Here is a 21,415-nt window from a genome sequence, read left to right on the forward strand (position 1 = left end):
TGCCTCAAAATTATACTTATAATTATAAGTGCACTTAAGCTTGCGTAAATTTAGTCACTTTCCACCAATGACAATCTGAAACCTTGAACATAAAAATAATAAATTTGAAACATGTGGGAAATCTGCAACAGTTGTAATAATAATCAGCATTAGTGATCATTAGTGAGCAGGTGTGTTGGCAGGAAGTCTACAAAAACACTGCTGCTCCCTCTGTCCCAGCGTTTGGGTGCGCACAGAGAAACTCTTATTTGCAATGCATTTGAAACAAAAAGGATACTGCTTCGGTGTCCTCCTCCTTTACACTATCACAACAATAACTCTACCTTCAGTGAGCTGGTGTGAGCCTAATCTTTATTACTCCCGACCAAACTCTCACTTGACTCGTCACAATGACAGGAACGGCGTTTTAAAGACGAAAGTCCTCCTCACTCATCCCTTTATCAGAGAGGCCCGAAGGCGGCTACACCTCGACTCAAGGCAGGGAGGAGAGTCGCGAGGTCTCCCACACCTTCACAACTTGGAAAGCAGGGACGGGACACAGACCGAAACCTCCGGAGGGAAGCCCGAACAGGCACTCAAACCCACAATGGCGTCTACTTCAACTGACAAACGCGTCAAAAACCGTAACAAACAGAACCAAACAGAGGGGGAGTGGATGTATACCTCCCTTAACCCTTCAAACGAAGACTGTAGCAAGGGGGAAATTAAACAGGTCATCTACGGCGAGGTTTACGTCACTACTCACTTTGAAACACATGCTCCTAACGTGGGCTACCTGTCCGATTCTGCTGTTTCAGGTAAGCTACTTGGGGTCTTCCCAGAATTCCTCTTCTTGATGTGTTTTGGCGGTTAACAACCAACGAAGTAGTGCATTACCTTTCCGCCATTAACTGGTAAATCTATATCCCTTACACTGATCAAAATTAAATTTAAAATAAAAAAAAAGACGTAAATCAATGTTTAATTTGATCTCTCTGAGGATCAGGTCTCGTCTCTCAGCTTAATATCTGAATCATTAACATCTTCTGAAGTTTCTTCATGTCCGTGAAAGTCACATCTTCCTGTATTGTTTATTATTTAAAAAAATAATAATAATGTTGTAGTTTAGTCCTGTATGACAAGATCTAAACCTGGATATTATTGTCTGCTTCTCAGTTCTGCGACTTTTCTTTGACCTCTATGAAACAATCTGCCCCCCTCTCCTTCAGTCTGTGCTTAATTACTCTGTAGTTCTGTCTTACTAAAGTTAACTGTTATATCAATGTGCTTCTTTTTTGTGTCTTCATTTCATAGTTCCAGCTTCTCAAATGTGAAAATTATTTTAATGTTTTTTTAAATTGTGAGGTTTGGACAACTTGGTTGGACAAAACAAGCATTGTGATAGTGTCACGTTAGGCTCTGAGTAAGTGTGAAAGCGTTTCTCACTATTTTCAGAATTTCTACAAACCAAACAGAAAATAATCAGCAGGTTAATCCATAATGAAAGTAAGCATTAGTTGCAGTACTCTGTGTTGAGTACTTTAGTTTTAATACTGTGTGAGCATTTTCCTGATGTTACTTACATAAGTAACATTTTCAGTGCAGGACTTGTACTTGTAGCAGAGTATTTTCAGTGTGGTATTAGTACTTTTATTAAAGGATCTGAATACTTCCTCCACCACTGGTGCTGGTATATTTAGAAATATCTCAATCCGTCCCATCATTTGAATTCTGTATAATGTTTATTGTTTGAAAATATCTGCTCTGCATGTTGACTGGCTATATTTCATGGATGGATGGATATCTCTTTTTAACTTGTTTTAAAATGCAGGCGGTCATTTCTTTACTGAGTGACCCAACTATTGCCTTATGTTCCACAAAAATACAGATGCTAACACTTCATTCTCTGTTGTGAACACTGAGGTGGCTTGTTGTTGTTTTACCAGTCCAGGCTCGGGGAGGCCAGGAGAGGGTCAGAGGTCAGCGGCTCAGCGGCTCAGAGCCGAGCTGGCAGAGGCTGCGGCCTGTGGTGGAGTGTGGAGACGACGCCATGACTCTCACTGTCAGGAGGAGACGAGCTGTACAGCTACTGCTGGACCGGGGTGAGGCTACAGCTTCTCCATTTACAAATAGTCCAGCTTTATTTCTGGGAGAGTGACATTGTTATACGTAGCTTGAATTGGGAGATGTACAACACAGTATAGTTGCAGCAGGTGTCCTCAGCCCTCAATGTCCATTTTCCACTTGAGTTTAAACTATTTTCTCAAGTTTTCTTTCCTTTTTTATATAGAAGTACATTAACCTGTGTCTTTATGTTAATATCTTCACATTTTTTTCTTCATAAGAGTGAAGTTTACATTTTGTTTTGGCGTCTTTTTGTGTCTCAGTGAATGAGTCATCCGTGCCCCTGTCCCAGCTGCCGCCTCAGTGCGGCTACTCGGTTCAGACCACATGGAGAGACCTCAGTCTGATGGCTCGGTATGATGCCTGCCACGTCACGCAGGAGGTATGGGATCCATACAATCTATTTTGTATATCAATGCACAGATCAGTTTATCGCCGCAGACTTGAACCAATTAGTTAGTACTGGCCTAGGGTCTCTGCACATTTTGAGTGAAATCTGATAATATGGGCTAGTTTAGCTTATTTACCTTTTTTTTTTCTAATCCTCTTGAAGCCTTTCCACTGATCATTGTCTTCACTGTGAATGACTGTTCCTTTTCACTAAACACAATCTTTCTTTGTAAATGGGTTGAGATGATTCAGACATTTCAACTGAGATGACTCAGTACACTCTGTCATCTTGACATGATAGTCAGGGACTTTCATGGATTGTTGACTCATGTTTTTAATTCTTAATGAGAAAAGCTTGTTTCGTAATTATAGACATGTCTTCTCTAATGGATGTAGAATGTTTCGGCCAACAGCAGTGAAAGCATAAAAGAATGCTGTTAAAACGTGTGTTCAGGATGACCGCTATGTGTTGCCTCTGCTGTGGAGGGGGACTCCAGTCAAGATGTCCTGCCCAGCCTCTCAGAACCAGCCTGAGGCCGTGGGCCCGTCCTCCCTCTGCTGCTCCCCGTATGGCATGACCGTCAACATGCAGGGACTGTCTGCTGCAGAGGAGCTGAGGGTAAATGGTAAACACAAAAACTTTCACTTTTCATTCTATTATCGCTCAGTTCACTCTAATGATTTTTCTCCCCCTATTTTTCCAGATTTGTTAAAATAAATATGATGATAGTTTTTTCCTTTTCACTCCAGTCAGAGGGGAATGGACTCCTTTGGTGGCGTTGGCCGAGCAGTGTGGCTACACTTTGGACAGACAAGACGCAGAGATTGTTATCGCCGCTCCATTTGTTACGTGTGGCATCACAGTCAAGGTGAATTTCAAAACAGTCAGTATTCAAGAGACATTGAAATTACATTTTCACTATGTGAAAGTGCACAAAAGTGTACATTTATCCGAATATCTGTAGGGAGTTAAAATGTGTTGATTATACTAATGACTCACTCAGCAATTATGTCACAGTGAAAGATAATGCCAAAAGTACGTAACTGGTGTCACATCATATCTTTTTTTCTTTTTTTTGTTTTTATGTAAAATTTAAAAACTTGTTGATGGAATGAACAAAGTACAACATCCGAGGGAATGAAGATATCTTAATGAATAAAAAATGATCCCCTGAAATACATGCAACTATTAATGAAATATAAGTACAAAATCCAAAATGAGTTTTAAAATATACTTTTAGCATTTTTTATTTTGAACCACTATATGCACTCTAAAGTCATACAATTGGCATCTAAAAATGCTTCATGTACTCAAAGGAAGTTTAACTAGCTCATCAGGAGTAAAGGGCTAAGAATCAAAGCATTAAGTCAAAAGAGAGAGGAGGATAAAAACAGTCAGTGGACCGAGGTTCCTCCCAACAACTGTCAGAATTAATGAGTGGATGAAATGACCCCCACACCTTTCCACCCCTCAACTGCTAAATATGGATATTGTTTAATTCCTTGCACAATATTTGCAGCTGAATATATCCTTGCATGTTTCAAGTTACAGTGAAATGCGTGTGCCCCGGCTCGCTCATCCTTTTTGTGTACATAGAAAAATACAGACCATCCATACAACAACCCTCACAGCCAACATAGTAGTTAGATACTGTACTGTGTTAATACTTAGAACCCACATAACCATATATCCAGTGCACCTACATGTCACACTGCATACATACTATTTACAAAAGGTGCATGTCGGAGTCCATGAGCAGGACCGCCGGCGTCCTTAATGACGTTATGGGCTTTCTTTTAGCAGCGAGTGTTGTAAATTTGTTTGCAGCAAATCTAAACACGAGTTCAGACTTCTACTATCCGGTTCTAAACATAAATTCATGTAGGTGGTTATCTTCTATACAGTCTCACACAGAAAATCTGATCTTGTTTCAGGATGGAAAATACACCCTTTCCCTTCAAATAGGGGAGAAGACGTTCACACTGGCCTGTCCCGTCTCTCCCCCTGAAGAACTCCCACTAACCCATCAGCCTCTGGTCAGCAGGCCTCGTCATCTAACCAGAGGGCCAACAGAGCATGTGGAGCCTTTTCCATGGGCTCCACCTTTCTACCTGGCCCCTCCATACTATCCTCACCCTACATATCACCACAAGTATTCTAGTCCCAATGGACGTGAAGCATATAACCCTCCTACTCCCTCATCTTCAACTCCTGACCCTACATTTGGCCCACAGCCTCTCCCTCCTGTTGATCCCCAGCCAGACTATCAGGACTACTACTCCCATCAAATTCCTGTGAGGGAGTCTTATAAACATTTCGGTGAGCACAGTTCTCTGTCCTCTACAGATGATCTGGAGGAATCAGGTCGGGTGTATCCAGATCTGCAGCAAAAGCAAGAAACTCGTGTCTTAAGTCTCTCTGAGAAGCACAGTGCTACACGTTCTCCCTCCTCAGACGCAGGCTTTCCGATTCCAGCTGAAGCGCCTCCTCTCCATCCCTTCAGTCAATACTATCACTACTACCATCACCCTAAAATCCCTCTTCCTGGCCCACCTCAAGACCCTGATCCAGGCCCTGAGATTCCTAGAGAACTGTCTTTAACTAATCCTCATAACCCTGAATTTCCAGTGTTGCCCCCCAGAGAGGCTCTCAGCAGAGTTAACTCAGACCAGTTCTTTCAGCCTGTGCCTGAGGCTGCCTCTAATCCTTACACCCTTCCAACAAGTGCTGAATTTGTTCACAAAGCCTCTGCACCATATACACCTTATCCCCCACAGCCCTATCCATACCGCTACTTCTATTACTTTCCAAATATTGCTATGGGCGAGGCCACAAGTTCGGCTCCTCTCAGCCCCGATGGGGCTGCGAAAACAAATTTGTCTGACTATCAAAATTCAAAGTTGAGCGCCTTTGTTCATCCACTCCATCACTCATCAGAAGCTCATGACAAATACAACTTAAATCCTTACATGGATCAGCCAAAGCCAGATACAACTAATTTAAAAAAAAATAGCCCAGAATGGATCAAACATCTGCTTTTGTCTGATGACGATGATGTAAAAGCAGAGCTGGGTGACCAAAAGAGCCATTCTGCAGTCCAGCCTCCCCTCCCACCCGGTTACCCTCCTGGACCGGAGGCTGTTAGAGTTCCTCCTCCTGAACAACCCTCTTCCCCCACTCCATCACCCAACCATAATCCTCCTCCTTACCCATACTACTACCACCCTTATTATCTCTACTATCAAATGTATTATGGACCTGAGAGTTTACGCAGCGCTGACAATCGCGTGTCTCCAACTTCTTCCAAAGAAGCTTTAGACCCTCTGCTTCGAGCATCTTCCTCCCCACCACAGCATCAATCCTATAGCAAACATCAAACCACTCCTTCACCCACAAAAACAATGTATGATGTTCACAATGGCCCCCTACATCCTTATTACTATTATTACCACCTCTACTACCAGCCAAAAGTGTCTGTAGCCAACCAGGAACTTCATCCTGCAGGCAGTATGAACTCTGACAAAGAATCCTCAAAATCAGAATCTCAGCTTCCCTCAGACTCTGACTACAGCACGATGGACTGGCTGGTTCATGCTGCCGAGGCAGGATATCCCAGCATCCCTCAGCCACTGCACAGTTCCTTTCATAGCCTATATTCCCATTACATCACTCAGCAACATTTATATGATCCTTTTGGGCATCCTGATGATGAAGAAGCAGAAGAAAGGCTGGATGAAGAAATGACAGGTAAATAGTGAGATTCCAGCAGCTATAAAATCTTGTGATGTTTTAGTTGCCTATACAAGTTCGCCTATAAGTAGTTGTCTCATTGAGCTCACCGACGTTATATATGTATTTTCAAGAAACAGCTTTTAGTGTTATGTCTTGACTTCAGATCACCACAAGGGGGCAGGACATTATTCAGTCCTGACATCTGGTTCTGGCTGTAACTAGACACCTGTATGGAATATATCCTGTCATCTCTTACTGCTGAATAGAGCCATTCAAGTATAACTCGATCTCCTCTTTTTGTTTACTCTCTGCCCTCAGATCACCTCGAGGCCAACCCGTACACTCCCTCTGCCTCACCCTGCCTTGGCCCTGTGTCACATTTTGACTGCAGCGTCGCTTTGGGCTGCTGTTCATACCCTGTGAACGGTGAGTCTCCCAAAACAGATCTTGTTAACACATGTCTGACTAAAATGGAGGGACAATGCTGAAAATTGGATGATTGCTCTATGGGCTTTCAGGCTGGAAGCTGACGCCAAAGCCACAGAATTGTAAAAATTACAGTTTGTGATCTTTGCCTACACTTAAATATTTAGGCTTGATTTTTAAACTGTATTACTGTGATCAGCTCAGGAATAATTTTTGTTTGTGTGAGCCAACAGACTGTACAGTGGGACAGCATTTAATCTTTGTGATGCCTGACTCTGTGGTGGAGTCCACAGTGGCCCCCCCTGCTCATCCCTCTGAGGTCAGTAATGTGTTCTGCACACTGCAGAAGCTGACCTCTGACCCTGACATCTACATTGTCCCCCTGGATGGCCGCGGGGTAAACAAACACGTAAGGCACACTTCTACTGAATCACCCCCCCAAAAAAAGGCCGTCCACTGTGATGACGGTTTGTGAAAGTTCATCAACAACATCAACTTTAATGTGGCTAAATAGAGCAATGCTTTTTCATGAGGCTTTGCCTGACCTCACTTCTGTAGAGACATGCATCAGACTGTTGCTTTGTGAAATGATGTAAACCATTTTTCCAATATCATATCTTTTGTTAGGTGTCTGGTCAGACAGTGGTTCATCTGTTGGAAGTCTATGATGCCCATTCTCCTCAACAAGACCACAGTTATGTGCATGATTACTCTCCTGTCAGGTATGGGACTGCTGTTTTTAAAGGACACTTTTTATACAGTGGCAAGGAAAAGTATGTGAAACTTTTGGAATTTCATGGTTTTCTGAATAAAATTTCATTCAGCATTCAAAATGGCAGTGGAAAAAGTAAGTGAACCCTTGAGTTAATGACCTCAAAAAAGCTATTTGGAGTCAGGTTTTAGCACACCTGGAGTCTCAAAGCTAATACGTTTGGAGGTGTGGACTACAGCTATTTTGACTGCTACCCTCAAACAAGAACACTCTTATGTGATCCGTGCCTCGCCAAAAAAAGCGTTCAGAGGACCTACGATCAGGAATTGTTGCTTTACATAAAGCTGGAAAGGGTTACAAAGTTATTTCAAAGACTCTAGAAATTCACCAGTCTACAGTTAGGCAAACAATCTATAAATGGAGACGCTTAGAGACTGTTGCTACTCTACCAAGAAGTGGGCGCCCAGTCAAAATGACACCAAGAGCACAACGAAGACTCATCAGAGGTAAAGAAACAACCTCGAATGACAGCCAAAGATTTGAAGGCATCATTGGAACTTGTCTGTTCATGAGTCTACAATACGTAAAACACTGAACAAGCAGGGTAACCACAGCAGGACACCACGAAGGAAGCCACTGCTTACTAAAAAGAACATTGCTGCACACCTGAAGTTTGCAAAAGAGCACACTCTACAGCAGTATTGGCAAAATGTTTTGTGGACTGATGAAACGACGAAGATTGAATGATTTTGGGGGGAAAAAACACACAGCGCTACATCTGGCATAGAAAGGGCACGGCATATCAGCATGAAAACATCATCCCAACTGTAAAGTATGGTGGAGGAAACATCATGGTTTCGGCCTGCTTTTCCCAGCTTGCAATCATTGAGGGGAAGATGAATTCCCAAGTATATCGGACAATTCTTCGGGATAATGTGAGAATGTCTGTACGTCAGCTGAAACTGTGTAGAAGGTGGGTGATGCCACAGGACAACGACCCAAAACACCGGAGCAAGTCCACAACAGAATGGCTTCAGAAAAACAAAATCCGCCTTCTGGAGTGGCCAAGTCAGAGCCCAGACCTCAACCCACTAGAGATGCTATAGATTGACTTGAAGAGGGCCATACACATGAGACGTCCAAAGAACATGACAGAGCTAAAGCAGTTCTGCCAGGAAGAATGGGCTAAAATTCCTCCAACGATGTGCAGGTCTGATCCACAGCTCCAGGAAGCGCCTGGTTGAGTTATTGCTGCCATGGGGGGGGGTCAATCAGTTATTAATTCTATGGGTTCACTTACTTTTTCCACTGCCATTTTGAATGCTGAATGACTGTGTTCAATAAAGACATGAAAGATCAGAATTTTTTTTTGTATAATTATTTTTAGACACACGTTTGTCAATACCCTTGACTTAGATGATCAGATCACATTTTATGCAAAATTTATTCAGAAAACCATGAAATTCCAAAAAGGTTCACATACTTTTCCTTGCCACTGTATATGTGTTTATGAATATTGGCTCTTTTGTCTGTTCATTTATATCACTGGAACTTACGATTTCAAATGGCATTTTGCCAGGAGGTGGAGCTAATGCATTACTGTATGTCAAAGATGCGCCGCTTAGTTTGGGATGTTGACACTCTCTGCATCCACTGTGTTGCTAGATTTGTTTCATGGCCCACTATCGTATCTACGTCAGCTGCCTGTGTTGATCCGTAGGTTGATGGTGGGATGTCGTTCCTCCCCGGGTTCTCCAGGTGAAGTGAGGCCCACTGTCACTGTGCACCTGAGACTTGCCACAGGTGATTGTCCTCTCCGTATTCTCTTTAAATTGCACATCGTGCCTCCTGCTGGTTTTGAACACCAGATGAAAATGTCAAGTTGGTGTCTGAGCAACAGTTGCCTGCTGAACGTGCTCAGCTTTTTTTTTTTTTTTTAAACTTCACGATATTCTTTCTCTTGTAGATGAGTCCTTCACCAGCTTCCACCCTGAGGCTCACCTGCCTCTCTGCCTCATACGAGGCAGACCAGTTTATGTGGAGGTGAGCCTGCTGGACCCCCCAGAGCCTGGCCTGGTGCTGCTGGTTCACTCGTGCCTGGCTTACACTCAAGCTCCATATACCAGCTGGATGCTCGTTTATGATGGGTATGTTACACAGAGATAAAGGAAAATGAATGGAGTTATCATAATTCAATTTGAGTTGTTTGTATTGTGACCAGTGTTGGCAGCTTTTGTCGTGAGTGTTAAACAGACTAAGCAGGATGATGATGATGACTACAACTTGATATAATCTTTTCACAGGATTATGTCAGACTAATGTGCATCTTGACTGTTTAAGGCCATTCTGTGTTGATTCCCCCATGAATGTTGCTTTATAGTCACAAAGCTTAAGAGTTTTAAAAACAACTTATTCATTTATCCCCTTTGGCTGGTTAAATATGTAACTTCTTATGCCCCATAACACGTCAATTCTTTTCATTTCTGAATTAGTGTTATTGTAATAAAACAAGCTTCTGACTTTCTATCTGATGGTAGGAGCTTGTCTTTATCCATACAGTTTGTTGTATTATGTGACTGATTCTCACATGTAGCTGCAGGAGTCAACCGGCCATGTCAGTATATTATAATCTATTCTCCTTCATATACCGATATAATTTTAATTGAATTTAGATTAAATTTGAGGAGCCAAGGATTGTTGCCCCTCTTATAATGGGCCTAATCCCAGGATCAGACTACACAGTATCAATGTGATAATGGCTTGATCTGACAGATGCCGGGCTCTAGAGCAAGCCTCAGGACAAACTTAACATTTGTAAAAGTTTACACCTTTTTTACTTTTTATTTTGTCAAACGCTATTGTATTGTTTAGTGTAAGCAGTCTTGCAGCTGTAAATCCAAAGGAGCAAATGATGCTTTTTGCATGTTTATTTCTTCTTTAGAAATTTTCAGGGGTAACCACCTTTTCACCACTGTGTTGTTCAGCTGTCCCAGCCGGGGTGATTCACAGCAGCTTCCTTCCCCACACTCTGACCCCCACCACACCCGGCGCATCATAATTTCCAGCTTCCTGTCTCTGCCTTCAGAAAGTCCCTCCTACATGGCTAAAGGAGAATACTCTCACCTGGAGGACCTAGAGGTACCTCCCACTTAACAAACATGCTCAATAAGTAAACATCTATTCTTGTCTTTTGAAGTGACTCACTGTATGTGTTCCTTTCAAGTTCAGGCTGCCTTTAAAACCCGAAAACACAATAACCACCATCCATAATGGTGGATACATGTAGACAAGGCTTACTGCTGCTATTATGTAGGAAAACCATGTCAACATTTTTCCTGTTTTTTTTTTTTTTTTTGTTTTTTTTTCTTCCTACAGATCTACTTTTTGTGCTTGACAGAAGTGTGCTCAGCTGCAGATGGTGACTGCACTGTAGGCTGCATCAACAGTAAGTTCAACACAGTGGAAACATAAAGGAGAAACTGAGGAGAGGTCCAGTACTTTATTAGGAGGCTAACAAGTACAATTTGAAGACTTGTGGGTTCCAAAGGAAGAACATAAATTATTAATCAGTGATTCACTGAGCATTTGCTACACAAACACTGCAAATGGATTCCTTTTGAATGCACTAAATGTAGTGTGGCTGCATGGTTTTCGTTCCCATTACCCAATTAAGTCTTATTTTTCACTTTGCATTACATAATTCCAAAGAGCTTCACAAACAACATGGCCTGCTAAAAGCCAATATCACAGTATACCACAAATTCAACACAAATAAGGCTACAGAAGAAGCAAATGGGTGAAAACATATGACAACATATGGGTAAAAATGTGATTTATCAGCTTTGGCCTCTGTCAGTCTTAACTTCTTTTTTCCTCATAGGTCCCAACAGTGATGTGTGAGCAATGAAATAAAGACACTTTCACACAACTGCATTCTTGTTTTGTTTTATGGAAATAACAAGTACAAGAGTCTCAGTGAAGAAGAGGGGAAACGCCCTCTGTGGAATATTTATTTCAAAAATTGTGAACAATAGTGCAAAGTAATAGTAGTACAAAGAAGGGGGGAGGGGGCAACTCAAGGCATTTGGCTGTTTCCGTTCTAAACAGTAACAAACCAGCATTTAAAGGAAGACAGCACTTAATGCTTCACAGCTCTAAAGCGTTCCCTTTGAAATGTTTCACAATCAGTTTAACAGCGTCAGACAGAACCTGATGTCTGAGGAAAGCCTGCGGAATATTTGTCACTCAAGAAGGTGCTTGACTATATTTTCTAACGGGTCCTGTGAACACACAATGGAATGCAAGTTTTGCAAAACTACGGCAAAGGAATAATTACACTAGTATAAAAAAACAAACAAAAAAAAAACGTAACAAAGTGATTCTAACTGTGCAGCCATTACACCCTGACATGCTTAATGGCTGGTGTTATGATGACCTCCCATTTCAGGGTCGTTTGACCTAACCTTAAATAAAAGCTTATGAAATTGATTTTTAAAGAAAATGATCCCTTTTGCACTTTTACAGTGGTATTTACCAGTACCTCAGCGAGTATTTAACTCTTCCACATGTAGCAACAAAGGCACAAGAGCTGCATATTAACATAACTGCTAAAATGTGTAACAGACATGCGGAAGTTTGATATAAACAAAGTTTCCTGTTCTCTCTATACATCTGTAACAGATGTGGTGTTTCAGATTACAGATTGTATGCCCGCAAAGATGTAGAGGCCTGTCAGGCTAGACCGCACATGCTGTCTAGCCTGTGATGGTTTCTAGCTAGATGAATAATAGCTAATTATAAGTAACATCCATTTCACCAGGAGTTAATGCATGATTGTTTAAAAAAAAAAAGCACAATAAAATACTGATGTCAACAACTCTGAACAAAGCAGGTATTTGTTTCTTCTCTTCGCAATGGATCAAATTATTAGCACAATGTATTATTTTAGGATAAACAAACAAATTCTAGTTCAGTTCTAAAACTAGTGTGATGAGTAGTTCACATACAGAGAAAAATCCCTTATTTGCTAGCTGTGCCTGAATTCCAGCGATGGTCTTCATTGATGAGGCAGAGGAGGGTAAGGGTTGAAAACGGAATCCTCCTCTTAGTACACAGTCGTATAGTACGCAGTGATCCCCTGCTGGACTCTCTTGATCTCTTTCAGGAGGATAATGGAGCAGACCAGGGCAGTAATCTGTCATGCAGACAGAGAGGAGGGGAAGTAAAGAGCAGGGATGGGACAAAAAGAGCTCTGCATTGAACAGCCTACTTCCTACTCCTTATCACTGCCAGGATGAAACCAGCCACAGAATGAGTTAGTGTTAGACAGAGACAGGTTGCCCTTACAAGTACCTGCTACCAATCTGCATGCAGCCACATAAAAAGAAGCTTGTGTGAAATTAAAACAGGCAAAATGTTCAATGAGAAATAAGTAGACACTTTAAGGAAAAATCTAACCCTGGATCTGTATTCTTTAACTCTAGATACATTTACCAAAAACAGAATCCCAGAAGCAGCTGGGACCAAAAACATATTTAGTAATGGGGGAGAAATTTGTTGAGAGAGGAGTTGAATTTTTTTTTTTTTAAATATATTTTTTTATGTTGCTTTGTGATGTGTGTTTGTTGAAAATGTGTGCTACATGATTAGCTTGATAATGCTCTTTGATTTAAAAGGTGTCTGCTGTCAAATCCCCCCACTGCAGCTGTGCTTGGAAAATCTTGGCACATCAGCATTTGGCCAATAATCTGAGAATAAAAAAAAAAAAAAAAAAACCAAGAACACAACAGTTCCAATAGATGGAGGGCTGTTATAGTTGTGCCGTAGGTCTTTTAGAGCGTATTTTTCCTTTTTAAAGCAAGCTGAAGACACACCAAGAGCTGAACATGACAGTGAAAGTAAAAACTGACAAGCGTGTACTAAGCATGAGGCATAGGGATGTTGGCCACAGTGAGAGGGGTGAAGAAGACTGGGTCCTGGTCAGGGTGGGGGTAGGAAGTGGAAACAAATTCATGCTGGGATGGTTGAGGGTTAGCCACAACAGAAGTTGAGTGAGTCAGAATGATGTACTGAGGAGATGAGGTGGACTGACTCATCTTTTTACTGAGGGTTGTGCTACAAATCAGAGCTATGATCTTTGGGAACCAATGATTGGGAGAATGAAAGAATGGGGGGGGGGGTTAAAGTGAGGAGGAGTATTGATTAAGAGAGACAGAGGGGTACAGAGTGATTAGAACATGGTCATTAACTTTATGAACAACAAGAGCAAAAGACAAAATTAAGCTTGTCTATAGGAAAGACACTGAATGGGGCAGTTTTTTTTCCCACCTACATATCAGTCTCACTTTCCCTCCCCGAGGCAGCCTAGTCCCCACATCAGTCAGTCTGTACCCTCAGTGCTGTGTTTTGGCTGTAATTTGATGTTAATTAAGGACTGAATCGTTTTACAGTAAGTACTGTGTTACATGCAGTGTAGAGTGTATGTCTGAAGTACAGTTTAAATAAGGCTTATTGTTTTTATTTTTTAGGACTTTACAGTGAACGGGGAAGAGTTGTGGCGAGGATGGCTCAGAATATAGTTTCACTTGTAACAAGTTTGTCTACAGCCTGAAAGCATTGGCAGCAGAGAGCAGCCCAGTGATACCAGTTCTGTTAGTCAAGGTTTTGCAGCTGAAGTCGTAAGACCGAAGACAACAGGGATTAAAATAAGAACGGTTTGGCTAGCTGGGATGTAAGTAAGTCTGATAAATATTGTACTGGCTAAACACTAGAATGTTAGTATTGTCAGTGTGGCGATATTAGCATGCTGATGTTAGTATTTAGCTCAAAGCACAGCAGCAATTACAGCCTCACAGAGCTGCTAGCATGGCTGTAGACTCTTAGTCTTGTTAATGTTTTTGGAGGATAACACATTGCCTCAGCTTTTGTCCCTGCAGGCCACTGTAACTGTTTTGACTATGAGCCAATCAACGCACAACAAAGCAAATTATCTGTCTATGACTTCTGATTGGCTGTCTGATTTGGTGGCTCTACACAATTCAGTAGCATCTACATCTCTGCTCTAATTTGCATTTTGTTTCATGATGAACTGTATTGAGTGGGCAAATTATGAATTTACACAACATTTGATTCTAAATACAAAATAGCAATGAAAATGTGCAGTGATTTAAAAAAAAAAAAAAAGCTAATTAGTTATTTGTCTGGTAAAAAAAAAAAATTTTTTTTCATTTACCAGCCTGTTTCAGCCGAAACATTAAATTAATTTACTGCGTCTAAATGAAGAAATGTGCAGCATGCGACACATTTGCCTACCAAAAGAGCTCCAGTTCCAACAAACATGCCCATCACCAATGGTGCTTTACTGTTAAAGACATCTGCAATGATCCCAGGACAATTCTGTAGGAAGACCAAGACAGGAGAAACTGTTAGGACCCTCTGTAGCTAACCCAGAGTCTACAGAATACAGCAGTTCAATTTCCAGTGGTAGGAACAAGAGAGAGGGTTAATTTATTCTCAGTTTTATACAGAAGTGACCCTACATCGTACTAGTGAACACAGATAATAACTCAAAGATGAACTCAAAACCATACAATACTTAACACATATACCAACTTCATTAGACAACTTACAGGCATGATGATGTGCTGAATCCACCCATCTGGCTTGGGACAAGTGTTTTGAACCACCTCTAATGCCGAGACCCCTGTCACTCCACAGCAGTGAAGCTACAGAGGAGGGAGATGAGAGGAGATTAAGGACAGAAGAAGATTCAAAATTGTATTGAGCAGCAACACCTCAAAACTGACATTTTACATTGTATCATCGATATATGGAACCCTATTTAAATATTAAATATATAATTATGAAATAAATTGTCATGTGAATAAATTGTGTAAAATATATAAATGTATTAAATTATTCAAACTCAAGTCATTATTAAGGAATGTTATTTCAGCATTCTCATTTTTATTGTACGGTTTTATAGACGTTCATTTTTATTTCATAATTTTTTTTATTTAAAAAGTTTTCATGCCTGTATTTATTTTATAATGTCACTTTTCATAATGACACATTTTGTTTCATGTCCCTTTTTTATGACAGTGGTGTTGTCATGTACTTACTTAAACTAGTAGCAAGCTCAGATTTAGCCAGTTAGCTCCTGTTAGATAGAGCAACGACAATGTCAAAGTAACTGAATCAAATATCTAGCTGCTGCTGTAAATAAACACAGTACATATATATAGCTACTTACATCTTTTTATTTATGTATCTTAACAAGGCTACACATGCTACTAGCTCGCTAACTAGCTAGGCGGCTACCTCAGCATCAAGGTGAAGAGACAGTGTTAACTATATGTAACAGCAGCGGCTAAAATTATCTGTTTAATTTTGAGTTACCTCTGCAGCATTTTAGTTCAGAACATGTTCTTTAGGGAAAGACACCAACGAGTCTTTCTCTGGCCACGCCAACAAGAGCTAGCTAACACTGCTAACACTGGCTCTTCACTTTGATGGCTCCATTTCTTAGCAGTTGAGTTTGCTAGCTTGAAAGAGACGGGGGTACGTGATTGGCTGAAAGGTGAGGGTGGTGCCAATGCCACTGTCATGAAAAATGTGTCATTATGAAATAAAACAGATGGCAATATGACGGGGGTTAAAGTATAATATCTATAATGAAATAAAAATGTATCCATCAAATTTAGTTATTATGAAAAAACATTTCATAATGAGTTGAATTTTAATAATTTCTTCAATTATTTGACAAATTGTTGGTTAATTTATATATTTTACACTTTGGGGTTCCATATCAATAAACTGTATAAAAAAATAAAATAAAGAATTGAAAAGAGAATTTCAGTACACAAGTTGTTGCAAAAACATTAAGTTCAAGACACATTAAGACAAACAACAGTTTTAAGTTAATCTATGCTTTTTATCAAATTGGAAGGGAGGAAATAGTTTGTACTTACCATTTTGTGGATGAACGTGAGAGTGATGCCAATGACTGGGTCTCCATTTGACAAATACAGAGCATACATGCTACTGTAGAACTCCACAACACTCATCCGAAACTTAATGATAAAGATTAAAACACATCATGGTCATAAATATAGGGTATTTACTGATTTATTTATTCTATTTTTCATCTTATTTGTCTGTTCCCTCCCCTCTTTTTCCATTTCCCTCTCACCTCAGCACTCTTGGAATAAACAAGCACTCCAACAACAACTTCAGCTAAAGCCAGAAAGGACACAAGGACGGAGAACTGAAAGGAGAAGAGGTAAATAAACCTAATTATAACACCTCAATGAAACAGGTTTATAAACTGATGAACAAGTAGAGTAAACAAACAGCATAACACTTGTTCCACCATTTTCTCCCACTACTATGTATGTGCATCAAAACAAGGATATGCAAATGTATGCTTGTTCTTGTTTTCACTCGTAGGAAGAATGCTTAACATTGCACTTCATAAAAAGTATAATATGCCATATAAAATAAGAGCAATATTTTCACCTTTTTTATAAAGCATCTATAAAGGTTGGTGGCTAAAATGTTGAGCTAATATGTAATCTATTAATTTCACTAACTTACAAAACTTCTCTTGACTAAGTGCAACTAACTTATGATTTAGACATTTTCTGACATCTTCAGGCTAATGCACTTCATAAAACATGTACGGACGAGCAGGCAGTTTCATACTTTTTATGCCTAGAGCCTGAAATCAGCCTCATGTTCACTATTCAAAATAAAGTGTTTGCAGTGCATTACATTTCTGAGTTGCAAATCGGTTTTCAACTGTGTCATAGCTTGTTTTCGTCCTACAGTACACAAGCCCGTCTGTCTTCTGCCTTTGTGCTATGTAACAGTTAAGGAATGCCTCTGAACTTTCCTACAGAGACACTCACTATGAGATACAACTGGAAAATACCATTAAACAGGAAATCAGAGGAAAAAACATTGAAACATTTTTGTCCGTATTAATTTAAGTTGCACGAGCAAACGAGTAATCTCAGCACAACTACAGGAACTACAAAGAACTACAAGGTGAAGGGCAATACAGAAACTTTCAAAGAGGAACGTGTGTTGAGATGTGCAGTTGTTCTTATCTACTAGATAACTCTTAACACTTGGCCTCAAATGAAAAACAGGCTTCTGTCTCTTAAAGAAAGCAGTTCACCAGTCTTCTTAAAGAGCCCCAATTAAATTATTTATGGTTTGCTTGCTGATCATTTGGAAAAAACCCATAAATCTTTATGTAAGACCTGTTAACTCAGCTTGTGTCTTGTGCACTTCACCGCTAGTTAGAGTTGGCTATTGCCCCACTTTACAAGGAAGTTACTGTTTGAAGAAATACCATCTCACCACTTTCAGAGAACATCTTTTCTCACTGCAGGCACCGTAGTCTCCAAACACCACCACAATCAGCATCACTGACCCGAGAGCTATCAGTACAGTCACAGCTGATAAAACGAAAGAGAGAGAAACAGATCTGTGATTGAATCTGTATCAGAGGCTACATGGCTTCATGCTTCTTTTTTGCGTAACATATGCACTGACCTATGACAAATGCACTTGAGTGGAGGGCCTCTATTTCGAATATGCCTCTGGTGCTTCCGCTGAACCTCAGCCACATGCCAAGACCCAAGAAGGCAAACCCCAGTACCTGCCAAAACACAGACATGAAACTAAACCACAGTCTGAATATGCAAAACACCAACATTTCTGGTTACACACGTTTATTTTTGAGGACAGTTGAAGAACAATTTGTATTCACACGGTGTAGGACTTAACAGGTGGCGTGTAGGTGAGCAGAATTTAGTTCATATACAATGTACCTAACTCTGTTGTACATTAAAGTAAACCTCACTGGCCTTGTTGCAAAAATGCTTGTAAATCACGATGTGGCAGGTCAGCTTAAACTGTGTGTAGACTGCAGCCGGATGACAAGGCTTTTACATGGATGCGGCCCAAAGATTCTTGCTATGGGGGGGCACAAAAATGTTCTTTGAGAGAACAAAGTGCAGAATGAGACCAACTGTGGGACAGCTAAGTAAACAAGAAGAACCACTTAAGAAGAACCCCTTTCAAACAACAAAAAATAAAGTGAAACACAATGCAACAGTTGACAGGACAGCACATGAAAAGCAAAAAAAAAAAAATATATATATATATATAGGTTAAAATAGAGTATGTATTACAAAGTGTCATCTCTCTTTTGGTTTTCTTTCACCTTGGTGAGTGCTAATTAGACAGTAGAGGTGGATAGTATATCATTAACCAATGACAGGTAGAATTAATTCCAGCAACAGCCTGAGCTGGTATTCAGCAGAAACGAAACTTAAGCCTAACAGTGATGCACCTAATGGTAACCGCACTGTAATAACTTTTTATAAAAATAAAAAATACCACAATCAAACCAGCACGTTTATTTTTTGTGTGCGTGTGTGTGTGTTTGTTTTCCAAAACTACGCAGTATCATATATTGACAGACTTACCGCAAAGATGATGTTGAAAATGACGAGGATATATTTGCACGCGAGGCCACATCCGTCCAGTGCCATGATGAACAGCGGTCTGTTTCGCGGCGTCCACTCAGGAAGTCTGCAACAAACGAATTACCTCATCACTTCTGCAGGCCTGTTCCATGACTGGCTGTGTGCATTTAAAATACATAACCTCTCAGGGCTACATTTTAGATGTACGTTTCGTATTAAGCAATTGTTAAAAACGTTTTTTTTTTTTTAAAGACATCGTGTAGAGCGTTGAGAAATGCGGCAGCCACTCGAAGTGAACTGCAATAAAAAAAAAAACATACAAAAAAACATACCTGTATTTGTATGTTGAAAGCGTTTTCAGAAGACAACAAAGATGCACATGTAAATTCTCAACGATGCGGCGTGTTGTGTTGTCTTTATAGCCCTAATGTACCCACGTCATGCCCCCGCCTCTTTGGCCTTCCTCAGTCATATCATTGGCTAAGAGGCGTGACTGACACGACGTAACACGTATGAGCAGAGGAGCTGGCGCGGCGGCGTACAGAGGGAGGGTCCACGAGACTACTGGAATGGTAGAATGAAACTTTTGGAAACGAAAGCTCAGTTCATGTTGTTGCGTACCACTTTTGATTCTTGTGAAACTTAAAACCCGACTGTGAACAAAGAAAGGAAACAGTGGGCAGGAAATGTTTTTTGTGCCATCTCTCTCTCACGCGCACACACACACACAAACGTTATAAGCCTGTTGCACAATTCAGCAGGATGCAGTGCAGAAATTTTATCTGTGAGAAACACTCACTCTTTTCATTTTTTCTCATTAAGACTGGCAGAAACTCCTATTTTACAGCCGTACATAACCTCTGTAGGTGCAAATAGCCAAAGGTGAAGTCCAGGTTGTTGGGTTTTGTGCAATGAACACTGGTGGCTCACTAAACTTGTGAACATGACAAAGGGTCATGCTCACAAGTTTGTGGTTGTTAATGCGTTAATACGCACAACCGATGTGTTCGACCCCACAGTGACAGTGTCACCGCGTGCAAGCTGTGACACAAGCTAATTAAATTAGCTTGGAAACTGTAAAACAGAGATCCAAGATGTGTGGGAGGAGGGAATCGCATACCTCAAAAACACACATTTGTCTTCAGAATTAGCAAAATAGTGTGAATAGAAAATAGAAGCCACATTCTTCTAGCTTGCATGGGGATCTCAATTCATCATTTGTCTGTAAAATATGAGGTGAAAGTGGAAAATGCCCAACACAGTTTCCGAGAGCCCAAGGTAGCATCTTTAAATTCCTTGTTTTATCCATCCAGAACCCAAAGATAATGAGTTTACTATCATATAGGATCAAGAAAAGCAGCAAAACTCTCAAATCAGAATCAGAATCAGAAATACTTTATTGATCCCCGAGGGGAAACTCTTTTGTTACAGCTGCTCTCTGTCACGTCGGTGCACACAGGAATAGAAGTTCTAAGCAAATCAAAATATAGTACACTATAATACAGGTAAGATAAATTAAGTACAAAGTGGATATAAGTATAAAATTAAAATAAGTACAAATGTGAGAAGCTGAAATCGGTACTGGTGTGCACAAATACACACTGACTGATTGTGAAAAAAACATCTCACCCACAGAAGTGTGCAGAACATGTGTTCAAACTTAAAAGCAAATGAAAACTGTCAAAAGTGATCTAAGGCTAAAGGACATTTACAACCAGTATACTATTCAAGTGTGCAATGTGAAGCCCACAGGAGCTATGGGAACATTCAAACTGTAGAAGAGAGACACAGTGCCACTAAAATACAGATGTTCCTGCAGATACCATGGTGTATTTTTCACAACAGTATATCTTTTCATGACCCGTGAGGTCTGTGGCTGTATTAAGAGAGTAATGGCTTCTGCGGGCTGTCATAGCTTCTGTCAGTGATACAGGCGGCTGTGTGGAGTGATGTGACCTCACTGCCGTCCATCATTGCAGGTTCAGTGGGTGGCGGAGGGACAGGTAGCAGGAGAGAGACAGAGGTTGATGGAGTGAGTGACTCAGAGGGAGAGAGAAAACAAAAAATCACACACACACACACACACACACACACACACACACAATACACTGCACTCTCAGCTGACACAAACACACACATTTACACATCTGCAGTGTGCCTAAAGTGACAGCAATCATCTGTTCTGAGGCAGGCAGGTGAAGTGAGGAATCAGTGCAGCTTTTTTATCACATAGGTGTGTGTCTGCATGTGTGTGTGTGTGTGTGACAGTAAAGACACAGTGTTTCTCTCTTTGATGGATCCCCCACTCTCTCAGTTATTGCAGCTTTGCCACTATAAACCTTTCTACACAACAGCAGCCATATTTGATTAGTGGCGCTTTTGTTTGAATTATATGACAGCAATTTCATAGGAGAGCAGTGATATTTTTTTTTATCCTTTTCAAGATGGAAATGCCCTTCCAGACGCTCTGTCGTTTAAGACCCACTAGGGGGCGCAAAAACATAACAAAACATGACTGTGTTGTATGTCGTTCCTTTAAAATAATCCAACTCT

General features: G+C 40.6%; 2 protein-coding genes across 4 annotated transcripts; one reads left to right on the forward strand and one right to left on the reverse strand.

Annotated features, from left to right (window-relative positions):
- Positions 1-102: 102 nt before the first annotated feature.
- LOC122869389 lies at positions 103-11,468 on the forward strand. 2 transcript variants are annotated; one of them, XM_044182350.1, is made up of 13 exons: positions 105-797; positions 1,926-2,081; positions 2,367-2,485; positions 2,948-3,119; positions 3,244-3,362; positions 4,429-6,241; positions 6,545-6,652; positions 6,886-7,061; positions 7,280-7,374; positions 9,085-9,167; positions 9,331-9,511; positions 10,349-10,502; positions 10,740-11,468. In XM_044182350.1, exons 1-13 carry the CDS (start codon positions 254-256, stop codon positions 10,833-10,835), a joined length of 3,816 nt encoding a protein of 1,271 aa, XP_044038285.1. In that variant the 5' UTR covers positions 105-253; the 3' UTR covers positions 10,836-11,468. The 2 variants fall into 2 exon arrangements, with proteins under 2 accessions (XP_044038286.1, XP_044038285.1); XM_044182351.1 differs by lacking the exon at positions 10,740-11,468 and having other exon boundaries at positions 103-797; positions 10,306-10,439.
- zgc:65811 (uncharacterized protein LOC393524 homolog) lies at positions 11,341-19,347 on the reverse strand. Of its 2 annotated transcripts, none has more exons than XM_044182353.1 (9): positions 19,195-19,347; positions 18,863-18,968; positions 17,925-18,030; positions 17,730-17,827; positions 16,555-16,629; positions 16,334-16,435; positions 14,993-15,088; positions 14,676-14,759; positions 11,341-12,558 (listed from the first exon to the last, which is right to left on the reverse strand). In XM_044182353.1, the coding sequence occupies exons 2-9, from the start codon at positions 18,926-18,928 to the stop codon at positions 12,469-12,471; spliced, it is 717 nt and encodes a 238-aa protein (XP_044038288.1). In that variant the 5' UTR covers positions 18,929-18,968; positions 19,195-19,347; the 3' UTR covers positions 11,341-12,468. The 2 variants fall into 2 exon arrangements, with proteins under 2 accessions (XP_044038288.1, XP_044038287.1); XM_044182352.1 differs by having other exon boundaries at positions 11,341-13,498.
- Between the last annotated feature and the right edge of the window lie 2,068 nt (positions 19,348-21,415).

The sequence above is a fragment of the Siniperca chuatsi genome, linkage group LG21 (assembly GCF_020085105.1).
Source record: "Siniperca chuatsi isolate FFG_IHB_CAS linkage group LG21, ASM2008510v1, whole genome shotgun sequence".
NCBI lineage: Eukaryota > Metazoa > Chordata > Actinopteri > Centrarchiformes > Sinipercidae > Siniperca > Siniperca chuatsi.

Bases quoted from the DNA above. Each gene is read 5' to 3' on its own strand.
- LOC122869389 (XM_044182350.1), top strand. From the start codon at position 254: ATGCATTTGAAACAAAAAGGATACTGCTTCGGTGTCCTCCTCCTTTAC. The intron at 2,082-2,366 runs GTGAGGCTACAG...TTTGTGTCTCAG, and splicing joins ACAGCTACTGCTGGACCGGG to TGAATGAGTCATCCGTGCCC. The intron at 10,503-10,739 runs GTACCTCCCACT...TTCTTCCTACAG, and splicing joins CTCACCTGGAGGACCTAGAG to ATCTACTTTTTGTGCTTGAC.
- zgc:65811 (XM_044182352.1), bottom strand. From the start codon at position 18,928: ATGGCACTGGACGGATGTGGCCTCGCGTGCAAATATATCCTCGTCATT. The intron at 18,031-18,862 runs GTAAGTCTGTCA...GTGTTTTGGCAG, and splicing joins TTTTCAACATCATCTTTGCG to GTACTGGGGTTTGCCTTCTT. The intron at 16,436-16,554 runs GTGAGAGGGAAA...TTTATCATTAAG, and splicing joins TTTATTCCAAGAGTGCTGAG to TTTCGGATGAGTGTTGTGGA.